Source organism: Prionailurus viverrinus, chromosome F2 (genome assembly GCF_022837055.1).
Source record: "Prionailurus viverrinus isolate Anna chromosome F2, UM_Priviv_1.0, whole genome shotgun sequence".
In the NCBI taxonomy this organism is placed as follows: domain Eukaryota; kingdom Metazoa; phylum Chordata; class Mammalia; order Carnivora; family Felidae; genus Prionailurus; species Prionailurus viverrinus.
In genome coordinates, this window is record NC_062578.1 from 23713615 (window position 1) to 23741377 (window position 27763).

At 38.6% G+C, this 27763-nt stretch overlaps 1 protein-coding gene across 1 annotated transcript; it reads left to right on the plus strand.

Moving 5' to 3' along the window:
- Positions 1–484: 484 nt before the first annotated feature.
- LY96 (lymphocyte antigen 96) lies at positions 485–27763 on the plus strand. Its single transcript, XM_047842742.1, has 5 exons — positions 485–730; positions 10836–10925; positions 17769–17897; positions 26617–26669; positions 27634–27763. The coding sequence occupies exons 1-5, from the start codon at positions 619–621 to the stop codon at positions 27730–27732; spliced, it is 483 nt and encodes a 160-aa protein (XP_047698698.1). The 5' UTR covers positions 485–618; the 3' UTR covers positions 27733–27763.

Here is a 27763-nt window from a genome sequence, read left to right on the forward strand (position 1 = left end):
TGACCATTTCATTATCAGGGGTCAAAATATTCCCTGGAGCTGCAGTTTGCTTAAGTAAGTGCATTCTCAAGCCTGGTGTGGCCCCTGCCCACAGCGCAGAGCTATGGTAATATCCCGTGTCTGGGTTCTCATCTAGTCCGGCTCTGCTCTGTGGCTGCACCTATTGTGGAGCAGAAATAGTTTGCATAAGACTATTCAGTTCAGACTGATAGGTCCAGCTCCCTGGGCCATGAGACACTGTCATCTAAAAAACTTGTAGGAGAGAACAGCAATACAGATGGAAAAAGACGTACCAGTCTGTTGGGATTCTAGGGGAGACCTGCAGACTGGTTCTGTTACTATTGACTGAGAAGTACCTTGTTTTGTTTTTAACGGTCTGTGCTCTCATTTGCATCAAGTGTTCTAGAAAAGTATATTCTAAATCATTTCCCTCTCTCCCCTTTCCGGAAGTACTCAAATACTAAATACAGACACACAAAAGAGGAAACAGTTGGACAGAAGCTCAGAAATCATGTGACCAATGACTAAGTTAAATCTTTTCTGCTTACTGAAAGGAAAGAGTCTGATGATTACTTACTGATTCTCCTTGCGTTTTTAAAGTTTTGGGGATATTGAATCATGTTTCCATTTATACTTTTTTCTACTCTGTTTTCTTCCACCTTCACTGAACCTGGGGAGCTACAGTGGATCTGCAACTCTTCTGATTCCAGTGTTTGGTATTCCCACTGTGGTAAGTAAAACATCAACAAGTGCTTCAAGGGTGAGTTTTTACAGGAACGAACGTCACTTTGCTGTCGCGGGAACACAGGAAATGACAGTGTGTTCCAGCTGCTGCTGCTGGCAGCAAATGTGATGGCAGGTGACTGTCCATGTGGATTTTCTTCATTTTTCACAGACTTCCCAAGTCTCTCAACTGTGTTGAACTTGACCTCTGAGTGCTTCTGTTGCTCCCTGTGGTCAGCTCTCTCCACTGTGATCCCAGTTTCAGATTCTTCCCAGTTTTGGCAGAATTCTTTGCTGAGTTTTTGCCTCAGACCCATACTTACTGGTTCTTCTTGAGAAGGTAGAATCATCCTAGCTGCCTTTTGGAATTGATTATTGCTCTGGTATGTGATTTTTTTTTTCTTCAGCAAAGCAGTGGGCATGTAACCAGTGCTTTTTAAGTGTTTCAGGCTGTGACTTTTGAGGGGTCTTGGAATTACCTCCCTAAGTGGATGTTAGCCTGGTTCCGTCAGTTACAAGCTGTGTGACCTTCAGCAAAAAATACTTAGCCTTTCTGTGTCCCAGCTTTTTTATCGGTAAAATGAAAGTGATTAAAAAAAATTTTTTTTAAATGTTTTTATTTATTTTTGAGAGGAGACACAGAGTGAGTGGGGGAGGAGCAGGGAGAGAAAAGGAGACACAGAATCGGAAGCAGGCTCCAGGCTCTGAGCTATCAGTGCAGGGCCTGACTCAGGGCTCAAACACATGAACTGTGAGATCATGACCTGAGCTGAAGTCGGATGCTCAACCGACTGAGCCACCCAGGCTCCCCGAAGTGAAAGTGATTTTAAAGCTGTTTTACAAGGATTGTTGTACGTTAAAGTTTTAGCACATAGCCATATAGAAACAACAGTACTGAGTACTTAAAAATTAGCCATACCCTAATGCTGTTAACTAGCTGTATCACTGTTTTTTTGTTTTTCCTCCCTATTTCTTCACAAATGTCTGCCAGACTGAATACGCAGCATCAGGGCTTGACTGCTGTTTTGGTTTGGTACTTTCTATTGCTTTGCTTATCATGGGTTGGCTGCCCTTTTCTACCTATTAGCTATATCGGGAAGGTTTGATACCTTCCACAAATGCTAGCTCTTTGAGATTCTGTTGGGAAAAAAGATTGATGGTTTAATCATTTGGGGGAGATTTGCAAACGTACTCTGAGTTCTGAAAAGTTCTGTAATTAAAAAAAACCCATTTAATCCCCAGATTTTCTGTTTTATTGTATTTTTTGAGTGTATTGACTGTCCTGGAAAACACACTCTGACAAATGCTAATATAAAGTTACTTCCAGGGCATTAAAGTAATTGCCAGGTGTGAGAACACAATTTAGCTGTGTGATCAATCTTTTACACTTGTGGCTTTTTTCCATGTGTGGATTATACTGAATTCCCTTTCAGTTTATCTCTGAAATTTCTCCATCATAGAAGATCAGTTTCCCCCTTCAGGAAGCCTTCCCAGTGAACTCTGCGGCCAACTCTCTCCTCTCCTTTGACTTCTGTGTACCATACATTGATTATGTCACCTTCTTTTTTTTTTTTTTTTTTTTTTTTTGAGATTTTATTTTTAAGTAATCTCTATACCCAGCATGGGGCTTGAACTTACAACCCTGAGATCAAGAGTCTCATGGCTCTACGAACTGAGCCAGGCTGGCACCCCAATTATGTTACCTCTGTGCCATGTTTCATGTGTCCTTATTTACTTTATACTTATTATCATTCTAAAGTTTTTTTTTTCTTTCTTTCTTTTTTTAGACAGAGAGAGAGAGTACACACAAGCCGGGGAGGGGCAGAGGAAGAGAGAGAGAATCTCAAGCAGGCTCCACACTCTTAGCTTGTCAGCACAGAGCCTGATGCAGGGCTGGATCTCACAAACCCTGAGATCATGACCTGATTTGAAATCAAGAGTTGGTCGTTTAACTGACTGAGCCACTCAGGTAGCCCAATTATTCAGCTTTTAATCTTTTAGTAACAAAAATACGATTTGTCTTTTGATTTGATTTTTGAGGGAGGATTTTGTGTCTTTCTGTCTAATGCTGAGAAATCCTGTGGTCCTTTCCTGCTGCCTCGCTGATGTAGGGACTGAGGGGAGCAAGCAGAGTACACAGCTACAGCAGTGCTATGCCCACTGCCATGTCATTTTCTTCCCTACCTCAGAGAATCTGTCCTAGCTGAGCCCAAAATGCATGTGCAGGAAGCACTGATTCCTGTAGGTATTCCTGTGAGGATGTTGGTAACAAAAACAACACCCTATTTAGTCTTTCCGTGAGGATGATTTCCATTTGGTGAAGCTATGGGATGTTTACAGTGTATTAGTTTGCTAGGGCTGCCGTAACAAAACACCAAAGACTGGATGACTTCACAGAACTTTACTTCTCACAGTTCTGGGTGTGGAAGTCTAAGATCAAGAGTCATCAGTTTTGTTTCGTTCTGAGGCTTTTCTCCTTGGCTTGTGTATGGCTGCCATCTTGCGGTGTCTTATATGGTCTTTTCTCTGTGTGCACTCAAGCCTGGTGACATTCTCTATGTGTCTAAATCTCCTCTTCTTATAAGGAAACCAATCATACTGGAGTAGAGCCCACCCTAACAGGTTCTTTTTAACTTAATCTCCTCTTTAAAGACCCTATCTCCCAACAGTCACATTAGAATTTCCACATATGAATTTGGTGGCGGGGAGGGGGGTTCAGCTAAAAACCTACAGAAATGGCAAGAATTAGCTGTATGTTCCTCAACTTTGGAAAAGGTAGAAGATGTGGGTGTGCAAGTCAGTCTAAAAGACCCTGGACACATGCCCCCTTGTAACTGAAGTCATCAGACTCTGATTCAGTTCTAGCCTTCATTTTATTTATTTATTTATTTATTTATTTATTTATTCATTTATTTAGCTATAGGTAGTCCAGAAACCCAAGAATTAATGGGTTATTGAAGTAAACAATTATTTACTGAGCATCTAGCATGTCTGTTCTGAACATTGAGGATATTATATAGCAGCAAACAGCAAAAACAAAAGTCCCTGCTCTCATGGAGTTTTTATCAGTAAAATATTCAGCATGTCAGATGGTGGCAGTTGCTATGTAAGGAAAATAGAGCAGGGGAAGAGACAGAGTGCACAGATGGGGAAGGGTATTGCATTATAAAGTAGCATGGCCAAGGAAGGTCTCCCTGGGAAGGTAACATTTAGCAAGGGCCTGGAATAGTTGAGGGAATGAGCCATGCAGATATCTAGGGGAAGAGGTAGAGCACAGGGCACACACAAAGGTCCTGAGGTGGGGACATGTCTGGTGTGTTGGAAGGATAGCAAGGAGGTCAGTGTGGCTGTGATGGGTGAGTGAGAGGGAAGGCAGTAGAAGATGTGGTCATAGAGGGAAATGGAGAGGAGGTGAGGGCTTTGCAGGTCAGGGGCCAGATTATCTTTTACTGCAAGCAAACCTTGGTCTGGCAGCTGTGTTGACAATAACCTATAAGAGGGCGAGGGTGGGGGAACATGTGTTGGGAGGCTGTTGCGAAATAACCCTGATGAGAGAGGTAATGGTGACTCAGACCAAAGGAATAGTGGTGGAGGTGATGAGAAGATTCTGCAAGGATTCTGAAGGTGGAGCTGACAGGACCTACTGACTGATTGGGCATGTGCTTGTAGCATGGCCCTTCCAGCTAAGCAGGTATATCTTGGTATGTTGCATGATACCCCACTCTGAGGAGGCCAGCCTCTTCTCTGGTCTTTAGTTGTACTTCTGCTGTTCTGTAACTTGAAATATCTGTATTCATCTTTCTGTTTCATGCAGCCATTTTGTGGTCCATCCAAAGCCCTATGTGCCCTACAGAGCCTAGTCAAGTCAGCTGAATTTAATGTAGTTTAACAAGCTTTATTTAACAGGCATTAAGTTCAGTTATGCTAAGGAGCACTGAAAATGCAAAAGTTAGGTAAGCTATGGCTGGTATCTCAAGGAACTTCTGGCTTTTGTCTTATGTGTAGTAGGATGAATAACTGTACATGACCTGAGGATTCATTCATTCATTCTGTAAACTGAGCATGGCCACTGGTAAGTCCAATAGCCATTTGGAGCTAGAACTCTTGACTTATGCTGACCTAAGCCTGTTTATTCCTGTATTTCCCATCTTATCATTCACCTAATTCCTTATGCCCCAAACCAGGGGTACCTTTTAATTATCTCTTTTACTGGGGTGCCTGGGTGGTTCAGTCGGCTAAGCATCTGACTTTGGCTTAGGCCATGATCTCACAGTCTGTGAGTTTGAGCCCCGCGTCGAGTTCTGGGCTGGCAGCTCAGAGCCTGGAGCCTGCTTCGGATTCTGTATCTCCTTTTCTCTCTGCCCCTCCCCAACTTGTGCTCTGTGTCTCTATGTCTCTCAAAAAATAAATAAATGTACAAAAAAAAAATTAAAAAAAAATTATCTCTTTTCCTTATCTTCCACATTCAATTTATTATTGGTGGTTCACATTTTCATTATCTCCAGAATATACTCTAAAGCCAACTACTTATGACTATCCTCTGGTTACCACTCACACACACCCCTGTCTCTCCTTTGGCCTTTGTAGCAACCTCTCAGATTCTTCTCTCTTCACTTCAATTCTTGCTCTTATGTAATTTGTTCTTGGCACAGGGGCCAGAGAGGTCTTCTGAAAATGTAAATAAGTCAGACAATGTTACTCTCCTTGTTTAAAACTGTCCAGTGGATTTCCACTGCAATTAGAGTGAAATCCCAACTTTATAGCAAGACCTCCAAGACCCCTTAAGATTGCCCCCGCCTACTTGTCTCATCCCTATGATTCCCACCCAGCCTGTTTCATAACTTCCATTCACACTGGCCTTTATTATCATTATTGTTTATATTACCAACATGGCAAACATAAGAGTTACCCCTTAAACCATTTTTAAGTGTACAATTCAGTGGTATTAAGGACATTCACAATGTTGCGTAATCCTTACCTCTATCCCATTAACAGAATTTTCATAATCCCTAAGAGAAACTCTGTACCTATTAAACACTAATTCCCTATTTCTCCCTCCCTCTAGTTCCTGGTAACTTCCACTCTGCTTTCTGTCTCTGTGAATTTGCCTATTCCATGTACCTCATATTATGGCCTGTGTGTATGTGTCTGTGTGTGTGTCTGTATGTGTATGTTTTTGTTGTTGTTATTGACATACCAAAGTCATTTCACCTCTCTAGTTAGTCTGCACTAACTAGAATTCCTTCTGATTAAAACACTGTTTCTCCAGTTTCCACAGGCCTGGTTTCTTCCTGTCACTCCCTGAGTAACGTAGTTGAAGTAAGTCCATCATCCCTAGTCCCCACTCCTCTGTTTCCACCACACACACTCTTTATCCCATGACCCTATTTGATTTTTTTATTGGCATATACATTTCTCTTTTAATTTTTTAAACGTTTATTTTTGAGAGAGACAGAGAGAGAGAGAGAGAGGGAGAGAGAAAGAATCCCAAGCAGGCTCCACACTGTCAGCGCAGAGCCTGAGGCAGGGCTTAAACTCATGAACTGTGAGATCATGACCTGAGCTGAAATCAAGAGTCAGATACTTAATCAACTGAGCCACCCAAGTGCCCCTTGGCATTGTACATTTCTCAATAGCAGGGCCCATGACTTCTTGTTCGTTGTTGTTTCTTTGGTGCCTAGAGAGATATTTGTCACATAATAGGTGCCAAGCAAAAGTAAGTAAGCTCACATTTCTCATTTGCCATGTGCCTGGCACTGTGCTCTGTGCCAGAGACATGAAAAACAAATGAGACCTTCTTCCTGTCCTGAAGGCTGATGCAGTTTTTATGAAGAAATAGATATATAAATGAATAATTGTAGTAAAGATCTACAAATGACCATTGAAAGATGGTCAAATACTATGAATGATTGTGTGTTTGTGACTGTGGGAATAAGGAGGTGTGGGGGAGTCCAGGAAGGCTTAACAGTGTTGATGATATTTGAATACATTTTGAAGGAGGAGAAGGAATGTATTGACTGATGATGACAAGGGCGTTCCTGTCAAAAGGGACTGCATACTTATGTACTGGAAATTCCATTGAAGAGGTAAAATTAAGTGCCATGATGGTTCAACTCCAGCCAACATTTCCTCCCTAGACCTCTAAAAATACTTAATGCCAGCACTCAGAGTGGCATTAGTTTCATTTTCTGTGCCAGCTGCCATTGCCTGGAATGATGGGTTAAGAAAGATTCTGAGGCAGTACTCAGTAGGAAAAAGTGCTATGATGAATTAGCAATGCTGGCCTTTACGGCTGCAGGTAAATTGGAGCCTCTTGTTCTGTGCATTTGTTGAAACTGGTTACCACTTTCTGTAATAAACCAAATATAGAACTTGATCACATACATGGTAACTCTAAAATAACGAAGCTATCGTCCAATAGTTCCCAAACCCTTGTAAATAATAAAATCACATGCCATACAGTGTTATACAATCTTTTGATTCTTACATCTAATTATTTTTTGTAAGTTGGTCTTGTCTTCCCAGAAAAATCATAGACTTCCTTATGTTAAGACTAACCCTTATGTCTCTGTTCTCCACTCTTTAACACCTGAGGCCCCTGCCCACCTGCTCTGATGCCTAGCCCCATACTGAGCACCCACAGGGGCTCTCTAAACATTTGTCTGATTGTATTGAGTTGTTGATCTTGTCATCATAATCAGACAACTTCAGACATGTGGGAAGCTTCATTGGAAATACTCGCACTCTGTCTTTCTCTGCCTCTCAAAGATAAATGTAACTTAAAAAAATTAAAAAAAAAATGGCTCTCCTTACAAGTGTGAGGTGATATCTCATTGTGATTTTGGTTTGCATTACGCTGATACTTTATGATATTGAACATTTTTTCATATGCCTGTTGGCCATTTCCACGTCTTCTTTGGAGAAATGTCTGCTCAAGTCTTCAGCCGATTTTTAAATCAGGTTACTAATTTTTTTTATAATTGAATTATTATAATTATATGTTTTGGACATTAACCCCTTATCAGCTATGTGGTTTGTAAATATATTCTCCAATTCTATAGGTTGCCTTTTCACTCTGTTGATTGTTTGCTGTGCAGAAGCTTTTTCGTTTGATACCGTTCTATTTGTTTACTTATGTTTTTGCTGCCAGTACTTTTGGTGTCATATTTATAAAATCATTGTCAATACTGATATCTTGAAACTTTCCCTCTGTTTTCTTCTAGGGTTTTTATAATTTTGAATTTTATGTTTAAGTCTTTAGTCCATTTTGTGCTGATTTTTGTGTACAGTGTATTATAAGGTTCTAATTCCATTTCTTTTATTAAAAATGAATTTACATTTATTTTTTGAGAAACAGAGAGTGAGCTGTCAGCACAGAGTCTGATGTGGGACTTGAACTCACGAACCACGAGATCATGTCCTGAGCTGAAGTCAGAGGCTTAACCGACTGAGCCACCCAGGCACCCCCAATTTCATTCTTTTGCATGTAGAAATCCAGCTTTCTCAACACTATTTCTTCAAAGGACCATCCCTTCCCTATTGTGCATTTTTGGCACCCTGTTAAAGATCAGTTGACAATATATGCATGAATTTACTTCTGGGCACTCTGTTTAATTCCGTTGGTCTCTAAGTCTGTGTTTAGGCCAGTACCATACTGTTTTTATTACTGTAGCTTTATAATATAGTTTGAAATCAGGAAGTGTGATGCCTCCAGATTTGTTCCTCTTTCTCAAGATTAATTTGACTATTTGTGGTTTTTGTAGTTCAATATGAATTTTAGAGGTTTTTTTTTTTCTGTAAAATAATGCCATTGAGATTTTGATTGGGAATGCATTGAATCTGTAGATTGCTTTGAGTAATATGGACATTTTAAGAATATTAATTCTTCTAGGGCATCTGGCTGCTCAGTTGGTAGACATTATGACTCTTGATCTTGGGCTTGTATGTTCAAGCCCCACATTAGGTGTAGAGATTCCTTAAAAATAAAATTTTTTTTTTTTTAATTTTTTTTTTCAACGTTTATTTATTTTTGGGACAGAGAGAGACAGAACATGAACGGGGGAGGGGCAGAGAGAGAGGGAGACACAGAATCGGAAACAGGCTCCAGGCTCTGAGCCATCAGCCCAGAGCCCGACGCGGGGCTCAAACTCACGGACCAAGAGATCGTGACCTGGCTGAAGTCGGACGCTTAACCGACTGCGCCACCCAGGCGCCCCTAAAATATTTTTTTTAAAAAAGAAAGAATATTCATTCTTCTAATCAGTGAACACAGGATGTCTTTCCATTTGTTTGTGCTTGCTTAATTTCTTTCATCAGTGTTTTATTGTTTTCAGTATACAAGTCTTTCCCCTCCTTTGTTTAATGCCAAGTATTTATTCCTTTTTTGTGCTATTGTAAATGGGTTTGTTTTCTTAATTTCTGTTCAGGTAGCTCATTGTTAGTATATAGAAATGCAACTGATTTTTGTACATTTATTTTGAATCCTGCAATTTTCCTGAATTTGTTGATTAGTTCTAACAGTTTTTTAATGGAGTCTTTAGGATTTTCTATATATGAAATCATGTCTTGGGGTGCCTGGCTGGCTAAATTAGTGGAGCAGGTGACTCTTGACCTCGGGGTTGTGGGTTTGAGCCCCATATTGGGTGTAGAGATTACTTAAAAATAAAATCTTTAAAAAAAAAAAGGAATCATGTCTGCATGCAAGGAAAATTTTACTTCTTCCTTTCTGATTTGCATGCTTTTCTTTTCTTTTTTCTTGTCTAATTGATCTGAATAGGTCTTCTGGTGCTATGTTAAGAGTGGGTGTCCTTGCTTTGTTTCTGATCTTAGAAGAAAACTTTCAGTTTTTGACTACTGAGTGTAATGTTAGTTATGGGCTTTTCATGTATGGCCTTTATTATGCTGAAGCCATTTCCTCTAATCCTAGTTTGTTGAGAGTTTTTATTACAAAAGTGTGTTGGATTTTGTCAAATTCATTTTCTGCATCTATTGAGATAATCATGTGATTTTTATCCTTCATTCTATTAATGTGGTATATTGCATTATTTGATTTTCATATGTTGAAATATCCTTGCATCCAAGATTGAATCCCACTTGGTCATGGTGTATGATCCTTTTACTCTGTTGTTGAATTTAGTTTGCTAGTAGTTTGTTGAGAATTTTTGTATCCATATTCATTAGAGATATTGGTCCATTGTTTTCTTGTGGTGTCTTTGTCTGATTTAGTATCAGAGTAACACTGGCTTCATAAAATAAGTTTGGAAATGGTCTCTTTCATTTTTTTTTGGAAGAGTTTGAGGATTGGTATTAATTCTTATTTACATGTTTGTTAGAGGCGTGCTTGAGTGGTTCCGTCAGTTAAGCATCTGACTTTTGGTTTCACCTCAGGTCATGATCTCACTGTTTGTAATTTTGAGCCCTCCATTGGGCTCCATGTTGCCAGTGTAGAGACTGCTTGGGATTCTCTCTGTCCCTCCCCTACTTGCTTGTACTCTCTCTCTCTCTCTCTCTTTCTTTCAAAATAAATAAATAAACTTAAAAAAGTGTTAGCATTTCCCTGTGAAGCTATCTGGTCTTAGGCTCTTCTTTGTTGGAAAATTTTTGATTACTCCTCAATCTCCATACCAGTTCTAGGTCTGTTCAGACTTTCTAATTTGTTAGTCCTTGGGTATCCACCTTGGAGGAAACTTGGATACAGGAACCAACCTCTTGCCTCCTGAGTGAAGCTGGAGGGTAGGGGATCTTTTCCTGATGGTGCTGTGCCAGGTGCAGGGTTTCTGATAAAAGGAGGTCCTCTACTGACTCTGGTGAGTCTGATTTCACATTCTCCTGGGATACAGAAAACTTTCAATTAGTTTCTGATTTCTCTCAAAGGGAATTTGTCCATGAGTTGTTGTTGAATTGGTATGTTTATGAGGGGAAGGAGGGTCTTGGACTTCTTACTCTGCCATCTTGCTGATGTCATTCCCTCAGGGAGGGAGATGTTTTTAACTGCCTTCAATTTTTCTCGTACAATTTTAATGGCATCTTTTGGGGAATGATATTCAGAATACTCTACTTACTACAAATGATTTATAATAATTTATTGACATTATCTTTATTCTTCCATTTAGATAACATGAAAGTCCCTATCTCAATAGCTATTGAACCCTGTATGTCAATGAAGGGAAGCCGGGGATACTTGCATCTTTCCTTCATTCCAAGTAAGTCCAATGTTTTGTTTTTGTACTTCAATGAAAAGCATTCAATAAGTATTAATGATAAATGATTGTGTTCCAAATGTACATGTATTTATTTTATATTTCCATGTAACAAATTACCACAATTTTAGTGGCTTACAACAGTACACATCTATTATCTTGCAGGCTTTGTGTGTCAGTAGTGTAGGCATGACTTAGTTGTGTCTGCTTCAGGATCTCCCACAAGGTTTCAGTTAAGGTGCCAGCGAGGACTGGAGTTTCTTCTGAATGCTCAAGTATAGAAGAATCCACTTCTAAGCTCATGTGGTTGTTGGCAGTATTCAGCTCCTGTCTGACTATTGGACAACACTTAGTTCCTTGCCATATGGGCCTTTTCAATATGGCTTCTTGCTTCATCAAAGCCAGCAAGAGGGACAGTCAGCTAACAAGATAGAAGTCACAATCTTATGTAGCCTAATCATGGAAGTATCACTCTATGGCCTTTGCTGTATACCATTTGTTAGAAGCAAGGCACTAGACTAGCTCACACTCATGGGGGAGGGGATTACATAATGACACAGAGGTAAAAATGGAAATAACGTGAGACTTTGAATAATGTAATAGATATATCCTTTGTCAGCCATTAACTGTTCAGCTCATGAGTAAAGTTGGGTTTTTACTAGTGAAAGGTCTGTATATGAGTAGGTCACAACTTTTTTTTAAACATATGAAGATGATCTTTCTAGAAAAAACTATGATGATGATGGGATAAAAGAAGGCAATATTTTTTGTTTTGTTTTGTGTTGTGTCTTGTTTTCCTCTCTATGATTTCCTTTGTCATCAGTTTAGTAAAAACTAAGTTGGGTGATGGTGATAGCATCAGGATGGATTTGAGTGTCTGTGAAAACACAAAATTTGCTTCCTCTCCTGCTAGTCAGCTCTGTTCCCTGTAAGCCCTAGGATCCCAGGAAACATCAGTTCTAATTATCATCATTATCATTGTTGTTTTCATCATCGCCATCATTTACATCCTAACCTATATTTGGAGCTTACACTTTAAAAAAATGCTTTCACATAAATAAACTTAAACATTTCTCCCCTGATTTTAGTTCTCAGTTTACAAGACAAAAGGTTGCTGAGAACCCAGAAATAGTACACGATAAACTTGTGTTTTATTTTTCCTGAATCTAATCATTTAACCTGTATTTTGAAACTTTGTTTCTGCATTCATGTATTCATTAAAAAATATTTAGAAATGCATAGTATATTTTAAGTAGTGTGATAAGCATTGTGAATTCATTGATAAATAAGACTTTCTCTTGACCCTCAAGAATCAGTGCAATGGGAGAGAGAGATCTGTAGATAATATGGTACGGTAAGTGAAATGATAACATTAAGGCTTAGTGGTAGCACAGAAGAAAGAATAATCAATTCTGTTCACTCCACTTTCTTGGCCATGGGCGAAAGAAATAATCTAAGTTTTTGCCTGGCTGATGTTCTATAATTTCTTCCTCTTTTCTCAGGTTTTGTTTACTGCTTTATGTGGTGTGCTTTATCTACCATCCCCCTCTGCCCACATTTGGCAGAAGTGATTATTTACATAACAAACGCCCTCATTTTCAATTGAACCTCTTGCCCTTACATACAGGAAGCAGATTGTATCCTTCCAGGCTGAAGTAATAATACAATACAGAGTCACTTAGTGTTCTCTGGAAAGCAGATACCAAAAAGGAATTAGACATACAAGAGATTTCTTAGGGGAAATGATGTGAAAAATAAAGTGAAGAGGAAGCCACAGTAGGCAAGGAGCAAATTTAGATTGAGATGCAGGTCTGATACCTTTGAAATGAGAGAGGAAAGGAAGGAGTATCTGGTAAGAGGGTCATCAGACCAAAATGCACCCCTGAGATATTCTGAGCCAGGTAACTGGGGAGCCTTAGAGCAAAGATTGCTGTCACATCACAGGTATCCTGTGACAGATAGGGGTAGTTTGGCTCTAGTGTCCTTGTGGAGTTTGGTCATTATAGGAGCAGCTTTGGTCATGATAGGAGCATTATAGGAGTTTGGCTCTGGGATGACTTCTGAGATAGATCTGAAAATGTAGCAGCTGAAGGCTGTCTGCCAACTACCCTTCTCCCAGTAGGTTCTTTGGAAGGGAGGTTTGAGTACCTTACCTCTGTGGCCACCACAAATACCTTAATTGTTCACTAAATATAACATTTATATAACATTATGTTAATTCAGCAACAAAAGAATTGGTCATATTTTAAAAATTGGATTATTGATATTTTTTGGTGTTGGTGTATATGTTCTTTATATTTTTTGGATATTAATCCCTTATTGAATATATCATTTGGAAACATCTTCTCCCATTCAGTAGGTTGTCTTTTTGTTTTGTTGATGGTTTCCTTTGCCATGCAAAAGCTTTTTATTTTGGTGTAGTCCTAATAGTTTAATTTTGCTTCTGTTTTCCTTGTCAAAGTAGACATATCTAGAAAAATGTTTCTATGGCTGATGTTAAAGAGATTACTGCTTATTTTTTTCCAGGAATCTTATGGGTTCAGGTCTTATATTTAGGTATTTAATCCACTTTGAATTTAGTTTTGTATGTAGTGTAAGAAAGTGGTCCAGTTTCATTCTTTTGCATGTGGCTGTCCAGTTTTCCCAAAACGATTTGTTGAAGAGACTGTCTTCTCCCCATTGTATATTCTTGCCTCCTTTGTCATAGGTTAATGGACCATGAAACTGTGGGTTTATTTCTGGGTTCTGTATTTTGTTCCATTCATCTATGTGTCTATTTTTGTGCCACTACCATACTCTTTTAATTATTATAGCTTTGTGGTATATCTTGAAATCTAGAATTGTGGTACATCTAGCTTTGTTCTTCTTTTTTAAGAGGACTTTGGCTATTTGGAATCTTTTGTAGTTCCATACAAATTTTAGGATTATTTGTTGTAGTTCTATAAAAAACGCTGTTGGTATTTTGATAGGGATTGCTATCTGTAGATTGCTTTGGGTAGTATAGACATTTTAACAATATTTGTTCACCTAGTCCATGAGCATTGGAATATTTTTCCATTTGTTTGTGTCATCTTCAATTTCTTTTATCAATGTTTTATAGTTTTCAGAGTATAGGTCTTTCACCTCCTTGGTTAAGTTTATTCCTAGGTTTTTTTTTTTTTTTTTTTTTTTTGGTATAGTTGTAAATGGGATTGTTTTCCTAATTTCTCTTTTTGTTATTTTATTATTAGTGTATAGAAATGCAGTATATTTCTGTATATTAATTTTGTATTTGCAACTTTACTGAACTCATTTATCAGTTCTAGACTTTTTTTTGGTGGAATTTGTAGGGTTTTCTTTATATAGTATCATGTTATCTGAAAATAGTAAAAGTTTTACCTCTTTCTTACCAATCTGGATGCCTTTTATTTCTTTTTGTTTCTGATTGCTATGTCTAGGACTTCTAGTAGTATGTTGCATAAAATGGTAAGAGTAAACATCCTTGCCTTGTTCCTGATCTTAGAGGAAAAGCTCTCAGTTTTTACCTATTGAATATGATCTTAGCCATGGGTTTTTCACATAAAGCCTTTATTATGTTGAGGTATGTTCCCTCTAAGCCTGTTTTGTTGAGTTTTTGAATGTTGTACTTTGTCAAATGCTTTTTCTGCATCGATTGAAATGGTCGTACAGTTTTTATCCTTTCTCTTGTTAATGTGATGTATCATGTTGATTGATTTATGAATATTGAACCACTCTTGCATACCTGGAATAAATCCCACTTGATCCTGGTGAATGTTTTTTTTAATGTATTGCTAGATTTGGTTTGCTAATATTTTGTTAAGGATTTTTGTATCTATGTTCATCAGAAATACTGGCCTGTAGTTCTCTCTTTTTTTGTAGTGTTTTTATCTGGTTTGGTATTGGAGTAGTACTGGCCTCATAGAATGAATTTGGAAGTTTTCCTTCCTCTTCTATTTTCTGGAACAGTTTGAGAAGAATAGGTAATAACTTTTCTTAAATGTTTGGTAGTATTCACCAGTGAAGCCATCTGGTCCTAGACTTTTGTTGTTGGGAGTTTTTTGATTACTGATTCAATTTAATTGCTGATAATTGGTCTGTTCAAATTTTCTGTTTCTCTCTGATTCAGCTTTGGAAGGTTGTATGTTTCTAAGAATTTATCCATCCCTCTAGGTTGTCTAATTTGTTGGCATATAATTTTTCATAATATTCTCTTATAATCCTTTGCATTTATATGGTGTTGGTTGTTATTTCTCTTCCTCCATTTCTGGGTTTATTTATTTGAGTCCCTCATCTTTTTTTTTTTAAATTGTCTGACTAAAGTTTATCAATTTTGTAAACTTTTCAAAGAATCAACTCCTGGTTTCATTGATTATTTAGTCATATTTTTTATAATGTTTTACAATTATGACCTGAGTTTTCCTAGAATGTATTAGAATGTCTGTGTAAAGTTTGGGGCCATATTCATAGAAATCAACCTTATTTTTATGGGCCTATAGCTACTTAAATTCAATAAAATTTATAATAACTTGAACCAAAAATAGGTTAGGGATGGAAATTATTTATTTTGAGGCTTTATAGCTTTTCTGGTGAATTATTTATATGCTATTAACTGATTAGTAAAAAAATAAAGCTGGACTTTAAGCCTCCTTCAAAGTTACATCTGAAAGTTCTTGGAGTTGTCTTAGCTGAACTCAAAAACAGTTCTCTTTGTTATACATGTTTCTTGTCTCTCACTCTGATACCCACATTGGTATCCCTGGCCTACTGATTCATACAAGTAGTACTTCACTTTGACCATTGTTCATGTGTCCAACATGACCACAGTGATGTCCAAGGGCAAAAAGCTTCTCAAGATGTAAACTGCTGAGATGTCAAAGCAGCACTTCCTTTCTTGGAGTCACTGAAGACTGGCATCATGCTGTGTTCCATGCAGAAATTAAAAAAGTTTCATTGTCCTGCATCACCACTGGTAGCACTGCAGTACTGCCATATACCCATGTCTCAAGGAATTCCCTGTGAAGACACCTCTTCAACTTCTGCACACATCCCTGCTTTTGGAGTGGTGCCAGACACAGTTCATGGAGTGGACCATAGAACCACTGTTTGGAACAGACCATATGATGTTCTTTTCTACATTTTACCCTACAAGTAGAGAAGTGGAGACAAATTAGGAAGTTGGTGGTACTTTAGGCTCAGAGTGATGAGGGCCTGCATTAAGAGACTGCCGATGGGGATAAAAAGTGGGCTAGTGAGATTTACTGGAGTTGGGGATTCTAGTGCCTATATGGTGGTGAAGGTGAGGAAATCAAATTTTGGATCTGTTGGGTGAGATAACGGAAAACACTTGAAGACAGATATTGAATGCATATGTGGGACAGGTGGTTAGAAGAAAAGTTGAAACTAAAGATGATGATTTGGGAATTATCACCTTATGTGGCACTTAAAGCCAAGGAGAGTGTGCAAAGTAAAAATTGAGAGCTGAGGATACAGCCCTAAGAAAGAGAAGTCAATGAGGAGAAGGAGTCAGAGAGGTTGGAAGACAACTGGGAGAGAATGGTAGCACCAATGCCAAAGGAAGGAGTTTTGAGGAAGGAGCTGGCATTTCTGTTAAGCACACCAAGTTCAGGTTAAAGATGGAAAAATTTTCTTTTGATTATGGCTACAATGAGTCATGGTGACTTTATTAGGAAAATATTTTCAATGAGGTAGTGGTTATAATAAATTTTTTAAAAGTAATCTTTACATCCAATGTGGGGCTTGACCTTATCACCCTGAAATCAAGAGTCACATATTCTACTGATTGAGCCAGCCAGGAGCCCACAATAATTGTTTTTATCATAAAAAAGATTGTACATATTTTCCAGTTGGGCTAACTGAATAACTTAGAAGAGGTAAGCAAAATGCAGTGTTTACTGGAATTTTCCATGTTAAATGGTAAAAGGGAAACCATGAAAGAATAATAAGATAACTCATACATATAGTTTCTAATCAAAAGGTTCAGTTTTATTCTCCAAGAAGTCTTTCATCAAAACTCCTAAGGGGTGCCTGGGTGGCTCAGTTTGTTAAGAGTCCAACTCTTTTTTTTTTTTGAGAGAGAAAGAGAGTGTGAATGGGGGGGGGGAGGGAGCAGAGAGAGAGAAGGAGAGAGAGGATGCCGCGCAGGCTCTCCACTGTCAGTGCAGACCCCAACGCGGGGCTCGAACTCAGGAAACCATGAGATCATCACCTGAGCCAAAGTCAAGAGTCAGATGCTCAACTGACTGAGCCACCCAAACACCCCTCCAACTCTTAATTTTGGTTCAGGTCATGATCTCAAGTTTCATGAGATTGAACCCTACATCAGGTTTTGCACTGACAGCATGGAGACTGCTTGGGATTCTCTCTCTCCTTCTTTCTCTGCTGCTCCCCCACACATGCTTTCTTTCTCTAAATAACATTAAAAAAAACTCCTAAAATATGGGAATGAGTTGATTATCCTCATTTCCTTTCCTTTCCCTTTCCTTTTTCTTGAACTTCCTAGCAGAACTGGAACTAGAACTGGAAATTTTACATAACCACCTGATAGTTTTCTCAAACACATAGGTTCCTCTATTTTTAGGACTAGTGCACATAATTTTCACTGTGAAATATTCTGTTGGATTACCGTCTACTAATTACCCTCTCTGAGCTTCAGTGTTCTCATCTGTAACACAAGGATAACAATACCCATGTAGCAAGTTGTCGTGATTACATGAAATAATGTAGGAAAAGTAAAAGACATATTTTAAGTGTACAACACATGTTAATTATTATTTATAAAAGAATCTATTATTTGGGGGACTAATGAGATTTGTTTTTCTTTTTAAGGAAGAGATATTAAAAAGTTATATTTCAATCTCTATTTATCCATAAACTCCATGGATTTGCCAGTGCGCAAAGAAGTTATTTGCCGGGGATCTGACGATATTTATTCTTTTTGCAGAGCTCTGAAGGGAGGTAAGCATTCGATTCATATTACTTTCAGAATAGAACATAATAGTTTGTGAGAATGTTCTGAATGTTAAATGCACTGAAAATGTGAAATTCCTTTTCTAATCATTTTTTTTATCCAAAGATTTTTACTTTAGCAGCTTAAACAACATTTTGTAATTATGTTACTGAATTATTATTAAGATGGTACTTATTTGAGTGTGTTAAAAGGTATACTAAAATTTTTACCTTGTTCAGATTAATATTGTACATTTATCCTTGGTTATGGATCCCTTTTTCTAAACATTACATTTACTATTTTTTATAGAAACTCACTAAACCACAGCCAAGGGAACAGGCTTGGTGGAATCAGCAGGGAAAGAAAAAAAAGTACTTTTTAAGAATTTTATTAAAAAAAGAAAAGAAACTCACTCGATTTTTTTTTTTTACAGTGGTTTCCTCAATATCTTCCCCTGCTTTTTTCTGCCCTGATAATATTCACAGAATAAGAAAATTTCAGAGTTCAGGACCTTAAAGGTCACTTACTGTAAATCAAGTAATTTTTAAACTAGTATTTTAAATAGTTTAAATGTTTATAAATATTAGACTGTCACATTACCAAAAAATTGGAAAGTATAAAAAAAAGTCAGAGAATCTTATTTCCAAAGACATTTTGGAGTATTTCCTTCTGAGTTTTCAATGTATGTACATTGTTTATGTACTTATAACTATGCTACACTATAATCATTTCTTTTTCTTTTTTTTAATTTAAAGATTTTATTTTTATTATTTTTATTTTTTTAATTAAAAAAATTTTTTTTAACATTTATTTATTTTTGAGACAGAGAGAGACAAAGCATGAATGGGGGAGGGTCAGAGAGAGGGAGACACAGAATCTGAAACAAGCTCCAGGCTCTGAGCTGTCAGCACAGATCCCGACGCGGGGCTCGAACTTACAGACCAAGAGATCATGACCTGAGCTGAAGTCAGCCGCTTAACCGACTGAGCCACCCAGGCGCCCCTAAAGATTTTATTTTTAAGTAATTTCTATACCCAATGTGGGGCTTGAACTTACAACCCAAAGATCAAGAGTTGTATGCTCTACTGACTGAGCCAGGCGGGCACCCCAATAATTTTCTTTTTATTTATTTTTTGTTTGAGAGAGAGAGTCGGGGGAGAGAGAGAGGGTCAGAGGGAGAGAAAAAGAACCTCAAGCAGGCTCCATGTTCAGCACTCATCACAGAGCCCGATGCAGGGCTCTATCCCACAACCCTGGGGTCATGACTTGAGCCAAAAGCAAGAGTCAGACGCTTAACCAACTGACCCACCTAGGCACCCCAATAATTTTCTTTTTAAAAGTTAATGTATTTCATTTTTTGACTAGATAATTCATGTGGTTCGAAAATTGAAGTATAAACATTACATAGTGAAACATCTCCCTTAGTGGGTATGCTTTGATTTATTTAACCATTCTCCTATTGGACAATTAATTACTTTCCTTCTGACATTTTTACTATTATAAATAATATTGTAATAGATATATCTTTGTATATAATTTTTCTCATATTTTAGATTTGAATATGTTTGCAGGGGTTACATATAACTGCCAGGGAAATATCCAAGCTTAATTGGGTTGACTGTATTTGTGGTTTTGTTTACATAAGGCCAAATCGCTTTTCTAAAGGAATCTACCCTTTTATACATTATGTCACCATCAACATGTATGTATTTTAATCTCTGTAGTTGAATCTCAGCTCTTGTTGATAGTGGGCATTATCATTTTTAAAAAAAGAAGTTTTAAAACAACTATTAGGTTTAAAAAAAACCCAATTGTTTTATTAACATTTAAAAATTACTATTGCAGTTGCATATTTTCTTATATAATTAATTACCATTAACTTGTATCCTCTCTTGTTTAAAAAAAAAGAGATAGTTTACATGAATATATTAAATTTAGCAACACAGCATAAATTAGATATAGATGGGACAAAAACTGGAAAATAATGGCTGGGAATGAATGGAATGAGAGTAGCATAAAAATTCATAACAGGCTTATACCGGCTCTAACATGGACATCAATTTGATCTTGTGTTTCCTAGCATTCACTAAGAAAATTGCTTCTAAGTACATTAGTTTTTTTGCTATGCAAGTGAAACTTCAAGATACGTCTTCCAGTTGACCATCACTCCACAGCTCTGACTTGTCTGCCACCCCCAAACCATATGCAAATAATGGAGTTGGCATTGCTTATATGTCTCGGCTCAGAGTTGGAAAGATCTGAGGCTCTGTCCCAGCTTTTCCACCTACCAGCAATGTGAGCTTGTGTGTGTGATTTAGCCTCTATCAGCCTCATTTTCCTCACCTGTAAAATAGGGACCGTGAAACCTATTGTACATGGTTTTAAGGCTATAATTAGAAAATGTATATAAAAAGGTTAGTGCAGTACTTAGAATAAGAATTCAAGAATTATAGTTGTCGAATAATAGATATTGGTATGGGTATTAGGAGTCGTTTGGTTCCTGATTTTACAGTCCTGTCATTTTTACAAGTGAGGGAACTGATGCCTGCAGTGGTTCAGGAGCATGTCCTTCGCCATTTGGAGAGCTAGTAACAGAGTAGCCTCATGACTCTTAAGGCCCAGTCTTCCAGTGTACCATGCTTTCTCTTGGGAAAAAAACAAAAAACAAACAAAAACCCTTTTGGCAGATTACTTTTTTTTTAAAGCAACTGTTTCACAATCCCACCTAATCTCTGATAGATTATGTTGACATTTTGTCTGAGTTTTCAAAGTTTCACTTTCTTGAGATCTAAAATGTGTCAGACTCAACCCAGTCTGCTGGCTTTTCCTTCCCTCCTGCATTTCCTTCCACAAACATCTGCTGAACCTAATTTGAGCAAGTCATGATTTAGGCTCCGGCGATCCAAAGTTGAATGATAGGGTCCTTCCTCAGAAGGTCCCTCTTTCTGGGAAAGACAGTCCTGGACAAAAATTAAAATAAAATGTCATAAATGCTGATAGAATTATATGCTCCTAGTTTAACTAGATAGTTACCAATTTACTATGACAGAACTCAGATAAGGTTTCAGAGAGTATTTTAGTAAAGTCTTGAATCTGAGAACATCAGAGAGGAGGAGGAAGGACATTCCTTGGAGAAGAAACAGCATATGCAAACACATATAACCCTGAAAGAATATGCTTTATTTGGAGAGTAGTTTTTTGTAGCTGGAGCAGAATGTGCTGTAGGGAATTGCTGGAGATGAGCCTAGGAAAGGGGACAGGAGCGAGCATGTAAGTCATGCACAAGATATTGGCTTGCATCTTGTCATCAGTGGGTAGGGATGACCCACTGAGATTTTCAGTTTTGCAGATAACTAGTGTCCATATGGAAGGAGGCGGGGGTTGGCTGAGGTAGGAAGCTGGGGCGGAAGGAAGTGTAGCCAGGAGGCTATGTGAGAGACCACAAGGGCTGAACAAAGATGGCGGCCTGGGAACAGAGGGGAGGTGAAGAAAGAGGGCATATTTGGAGATAGAACTGGCAGGACATTCTGACTGATTTGATGTGGCAGGCAAAGTTTAGGTAAAATCAAGGGCTGGTGGACGGCCAGTGACTGGGATTAGTGGAAGTGCCATTATCTGAAATGATGTGTGCAGAAGGGGCAGATTTTTAAAGAGAAAGCAATGAGTTCTGGTTTAGGCATATTGAGCTCAAGGTAATTTTGGAACATTTAAGTAAACATGTCCATCTGGTAGCTGAGTATATGGGCTCAGAGCTCAGGACATTCTGATTTAAGAAGCATTGATGCTATCAAGACCCTTGAAAATTTGGGAATCAAATTAGTAAGTACCATACATATCTACTTTTAAAATAGTTTTCCTTTTGGTATTTGTTACAAAAGTCATATATTTTTAGGATATGATATTTAGAAAATATAGGCAAGCAAAAATAAAATGAAAATTACCCACAGTATTACCACATCTTACACACACACACACACACACACACACACCCTTGTTTCTTTTTAAAAACACATTTGAAAATAAATAAGTGGCTATTTCAAAGGCATCTTAAACTTAATTATCCATTAGACCTGTTTCCAGGGTTTGGCTTCAGTGGCTGTAACAAAATACCAAAAACTGGATGGCTTAGAACAACTGATATTTATTATCTGATTGTCTGGAAGCTAGAAGTCCAAAATCAAAGTATTGGCAGGGCTTTGCTCCCTCTGAGGGCGTGAGGGAAGGATCTGTTCCAGGCCTGTCTCCTAGCTTCTAAAGGCCCCAGGCGATTCCTGCCTTGTAGATGGCCATCTTCTTCCTGTGCCATTTCATAGTCTTCTCTCTATGCATTTCTGTCTCTGTGTCTAAATTTCCCCTTTGTATAAGGACATAGTCAGATTAGAGACCACCTCATCTTGACCATCTGCAAAGGCTCTATTTCCAAATAAGGCCATGTTCACAAGCACTCAGGGTTAGGACTTCAACATCTTTTTGAGGGACATGATTCAACTAATAAAACACCATCTGAGGCTTGGGTCCTACATTCTACATGGTGGGTAGGAAAATTGTGCTGGACCACAAGTGAGCTGCATGGGAAGTGTAGAGAGGGGCCTAAACAGGGGCTCTGTCTTCCTTTTCTCTGGCCCTGCCTTAGTTCTCTCCTGGCTTCTTGAATGTGGGCAGAAGCTTCAAGCTAACTTCCCATAAGAATAGAATGGGATCTATGAGCAACCTATGAGCTTTCTAAGAGAGACAAAACAATTGAAAAAGAAGACTACTGTACAGAAGAGGTTAGTGCCCCTTCTTCCCACCTGACCTGGTAAACATTTGGGCAGTCTCCTCAGATAGAAATCTCAGAGTTACTCTTGATTTCTTTCTCAAATTCTCATCCATCTCCTTACCTTCCTCTCTCACACAAAGTTTTCAGGATTGGCTTCACAGCCAGGACCTCATACTTAGAAGGGCTTCACATTTGGAGTTTAATATTCTCTGATCATAGACTTGAGATTCTTATTAATTTTATCTTTAAGTGTGTGTTTTATAAGTGAAGTCTGATGGGACAGTGGGGCATGCATGCAGTTCCCCTAGATGGGTTCTTGGCTCCCAGCTGCCCACTCCTCTGCTGGCACCCTGGACCCTGCTTGGGACCCCCTCCCAGCTACAGCCAGTGACCCCTGCTGCCCTCTATCGCTGGTGAGGGCCTGTATGCAGGGAGGGTCAGGATCAGGTGCAGGTGCCCTGCAGTGTCTGAAGTGCAATGTGGCCATGACCCACCCCACCTGGACTGGCAGCACCATGGGTGCATGGGTTTTCCAACCATCAGTGGGTTGCCTCCCCACCAACAGGTAGCTCCTGGAGGTATTACATGGAAGTTGCAAAACGCTTGAAGGTAACTCATGTGACAGTGGGCCTTTGGGAAGGAAAGAGGCCTAACTTGTCTTCTTTGCCCCAAACTGAGGCATGAGGCACCTGGCAGCACAGGGGAGGGAGGCCCCCATCAGGCAGCTCTCAGGCCCACGCTTCGCATAAGTGCCCCACTCATGAAGCAGCCCCCTGGGTGTCCCTGAGCTTCTATACTCACCTTTCACTCTGAGCCAAGAGACCATTCCCTTGGATCATTCCATGCCTGGCCATATCTTCTCTTCCTTCTTTCAAATGTCTGATGTCAAGCTTGTGCTAGTTTTCTCTGGTCAGCTTGAAGCACCTTCTGGGGATGAGCCACCAAATACAAACTGTGTAATTTCAGTGATTCTGCCTCAGAGTTAAAAGCTCTGATATTTGTATTTAAAACTGTCATTGTGCAGGGATGCCTGGGTGGCTCAGTCAGTTGGGCGTCTGACTTTTGCTCAGGTCATGATCTCACGGTCCGTGAGTTTGAGCCCCGCGTCCGGCTCTGTGCTGACATCTCAGAGCCTGAAACCTGCTTTGGATTCTGTGTCTCTCTCTGTCTCTTTGCCCCTCCCCCACTCACAGTCTCTCTTGAAAAGTAAATAAACATTAAAAAAAAAAACCCTGTCATTGTGCAATTTAAGATGAATGATAATTTAAAATTTTGTTTTACTTCAAATGAGATTAAATAACAAATAAAAAATATCATGGCAAGTCTAGAGAGAGACAGTAGAGGAAAAGAAAAGGCTTTATATTTCAGTACTTTTCATAGGATGTCTCTCCTGCCTTTTGAATAAGAGGCCCCCATTTTCATTTTGCACTGGGCTTTGTAAATTTTATAGCTGTTCCTGAAGCCAGGTACTAGCAGTTGGAGATGCAGAAGTGACCAAAGCAAAGCCCCTGTCCTCATGGAGCTCATGAACTAGTAAACGAGATCATTACTAAGTCATGAAATAAGACAAAAATGAAATAAGATTCAGTTTCTGATAAGTGCTCTCAAGGAGAGCAGCAGGCTAATGAGATAGATCATAATGGGGGAGGGCACCTGAGCTGGTGGTCATGGAAGGCATTTACCTCTTCTCTTCACTGCTGTCACCACCTCCTGGCCTGTAACTGGTCTCCCTGACTCTTAGTGCCACCCTTAAATTCATGTGTGATATGGTCATGTGACCCACCTTTCTAAATAAAATGTGATCATTTCACACTCTTGGCTGTTCTTTCATTGCCTCCATTCTCTTAAATGTGGAACTTGAGCCCGTTTTTGCTTACTTCTTAGCACATGATGTAGTTCTTAGCAGTCCTGCTTCTCTTTTGCTTTAATAACGCTGAGCCTCTTGCAGGTGTATGCATTAGTCATACTGATTTTCACTTTCCTGCCTTTGCTCCTTTTTTTCCTGCCACCTGGAAAATCCTCCTTGTCCTTCCTTCCCATCCTTTATGACAATTCAGCCCACTTCCTTCTCTTTTCTAGATTCCCTTCCCACCAGCATCTTTTGAATAACAGTCATTATCATATCAATGATAATATTAATGGATCATTGTTATTCACAAGATGCCATGGAAAGAGGGTCTAGAAAGGAGAAGGAATAACAATGTTATAACAACTAAGATTTTACTGTTAGTAACATTTAATGAGTGCTACATTCCAAGCATTGTTGAGCACTAACATGTATTAACTCATATAGCCTTCATGATCCTCCTAAAAGGTAGGTGTTACTATCCATTGCCATTTTACTGAAGCACAGAGAAGTTAAGTGACTTGCCCAAGGCTACACTCCAAGTAAGTAGGAGAGCTGGGATTCAGATCTGGAACTATCACTCTTACCAAAATGCTATATTCCCTTAATCCTTACTGCATCTTTTCATTGCATTGCATTGGAATGGCTTCTTTGCATGCCTATATCCCCAGTAGACTTTAACTCTTGCCCCTTGTCTCCTCAATCCCTGGTATATAGTAGCTTTCAATAAATACTTGTTGAACTATTACATTTGAATTGGATTGGTCTTGAATGAAAAATCAGAATATCATGAAGACATGATCACTTTACTAGGCTCAAGAAATAACATCTCCGTGTGCTAACACCCTTAATAAGGATATACCCTTGTGAGAAGTGAGATGATTCATTTTCAGAAATGCCAAATAAAAGCTGTGCTGTCTAGTTAACAGTAGGTTTACAACCTGTTGGAAATATGTACAAAGCCCTCCCCATCACACAATGGAGTCCCAAACCCTTAGACATTTCACTTCCTGGTTCTTCTTCCTCTCTTCATTTCCTGGGCTTATTTTTCACAGACTTTGCAATGACCATGTGCCAAAGAACTGAAGTCTCTGAATTACCTCAAGGAATATACATTTGTTCCAGTCAGACTACTTTTTGGCCTTACAAGGGTATAGGCAACTTCCAGGCAAGGCTATAACCTCTGTAGTCCTCAGCCAATGAGGAATCAGGGGAGGGACTTGCATGCTAGGAGATACATTGTCTGTTGCAACTGCCCCAAGTGTGCCTGTCCATCAGATACCTGCTCTTTCAAGAATGTTGGTTAAAGCCTCGCTTCACTGTGCTCCAAGTCTCTGTGTCCCTCCTTTGATTGGGGCAGTGGGATTATTTCTCACATCTAGAAGCAAATAGATGTTTTTTTGTGAAAATAGACATAATCTATTCATTTGCTATTAAGGATTTTCTTTGGCTAGTTAGGAGAACAAGAATGGTTATAGTTTGCATTTGACCATTTATATTACTTTAAAAGATATTTTTGGCCACTATTGCTTTTGTTAGAGATTCAAAACATTTCTACTTTTCTATCCTCACCCTGTAAATTCACTCCTTTGGTGTTTCTGAGTGGGAGAGTAGAGTATGTTTTTTCCTGCACTTCTGACTCTGTCCACAACTTCTGCAGGGCCAGGTCCATGGCTGTGCATTTCAGCAGTGACTACTTAGGCTTCTCAGTGGTGGGATTGGAAGGAGATTTGGTTTCCTGGCTGCCTCCCAACTCTCCTCCACCTTTATAAAGATCTATTTTACTCTGTTGAAGGAGTAGCAGTATTAAATATGCACACATGTAATTTGGGATGAAGCATATTAGCACTGGCTTATTCATTCATTCACTATTGAGACAAGTAGGCCTTAAAATTTTGTATCCCCTAAGGGATGAAATATAGGCTGATACTGAGAGATGCTTGGGGTGGCGAGGAAGCCATAGGAGACCCATAGCCGGGGTAGGAAGTTTGTTACTCCTCTACAATTCGCTTGGGACTGCTGCTGCCAGTAGCAGCATAAAAGGTACACTCCATACTATATTAAAACAAAATCACCCGATGACGACCAACATAATTTTTTGTATTTTGTATTTTGTTTGTAGAGACTGTGAATACAACAGTAGGCTTCTCCTTCAGGGGAATACGATTTTCTAAGGTATTGTTCAAGAGTCATTTTGTACTTTCTTAATCTTTTGCAGTAACAGATGTGTTAAGAATTTGAAACAAGCCATTCACAACTTCAAAAATAGCTATTCAACCTTAAGGTGTTTAAGATTTTGGTTTTTGCTTTTATTTAGTTTGGGGTGTTTTGCTATTTCTTCTTTCTGTAGAATATGGAAATATGGAAAAGTAACACACAAAAAAGCTCTTTTTCACTTCATTTTTTTCCTCTAACATCCATGGCTAAAAGTAATGCAAATGCTCATAATTAATATGTTGAATACCTTTGGGTAAAAGCACTGAATGACCGCCATGTATAACTCAGTAACTGACCCCATGAATAGTAATGATGTAATTTTAGATATTTGCATTAGATGCCTGGCAAAGAAATTTTGGATATGTTTCACTTTGGGTACCTATCTTATTTATTTATTTATTTATTTATTTATTTATTTATTTATTGAAAGTTTATTTTTTGAGAGAAAGCAAGTGTGAGAGGGGGAGGAGCAGAGAGAGGGAGAGAGTGAGAGAGACACAGAGAGAGAGAACGCCAAGCAGGCTCTGCACTGTCAGCCCAGAGCCTGACGCGGGGCCCAGAAGCTTAACAGACTGAGCCCTCTGGGCACCCTTGGGTGACTATTTTAAAATAGTCATTTAAAATGCATATCCTTACCTATTTTTCTAAGGATATTGTATGTTTGAAAATCTCACAGACTAGTTTCAAAAAACTGTTAAAAAAATATCCCCTTATAATATCCCTTTATAGTTGGGAAATAAATAGGTTTCTGCTCACTGGATTCAAAAGGCATACAAAATTTCATCTCCTTAGGAAACTGAGAAAATGATAACCAATTTAATTTAAATGGCTTCCTCCTAATAAGACAAAATTCTTATAAAAGTCTTATAAAATAGAGGCATCTAACATTTTATTTACTTGTATTTCTTATTCCTCATTTTAGGGACGATACAGATGTGTTGCAGAAGCCATCACTGGAAATACTGAAGAAATGCTCTTTTGTCTGAATTTTACTGTCATACATGACCCTAATTTCAATTAGAATAAATGGAGTATATTTTTATTTTTCAAAA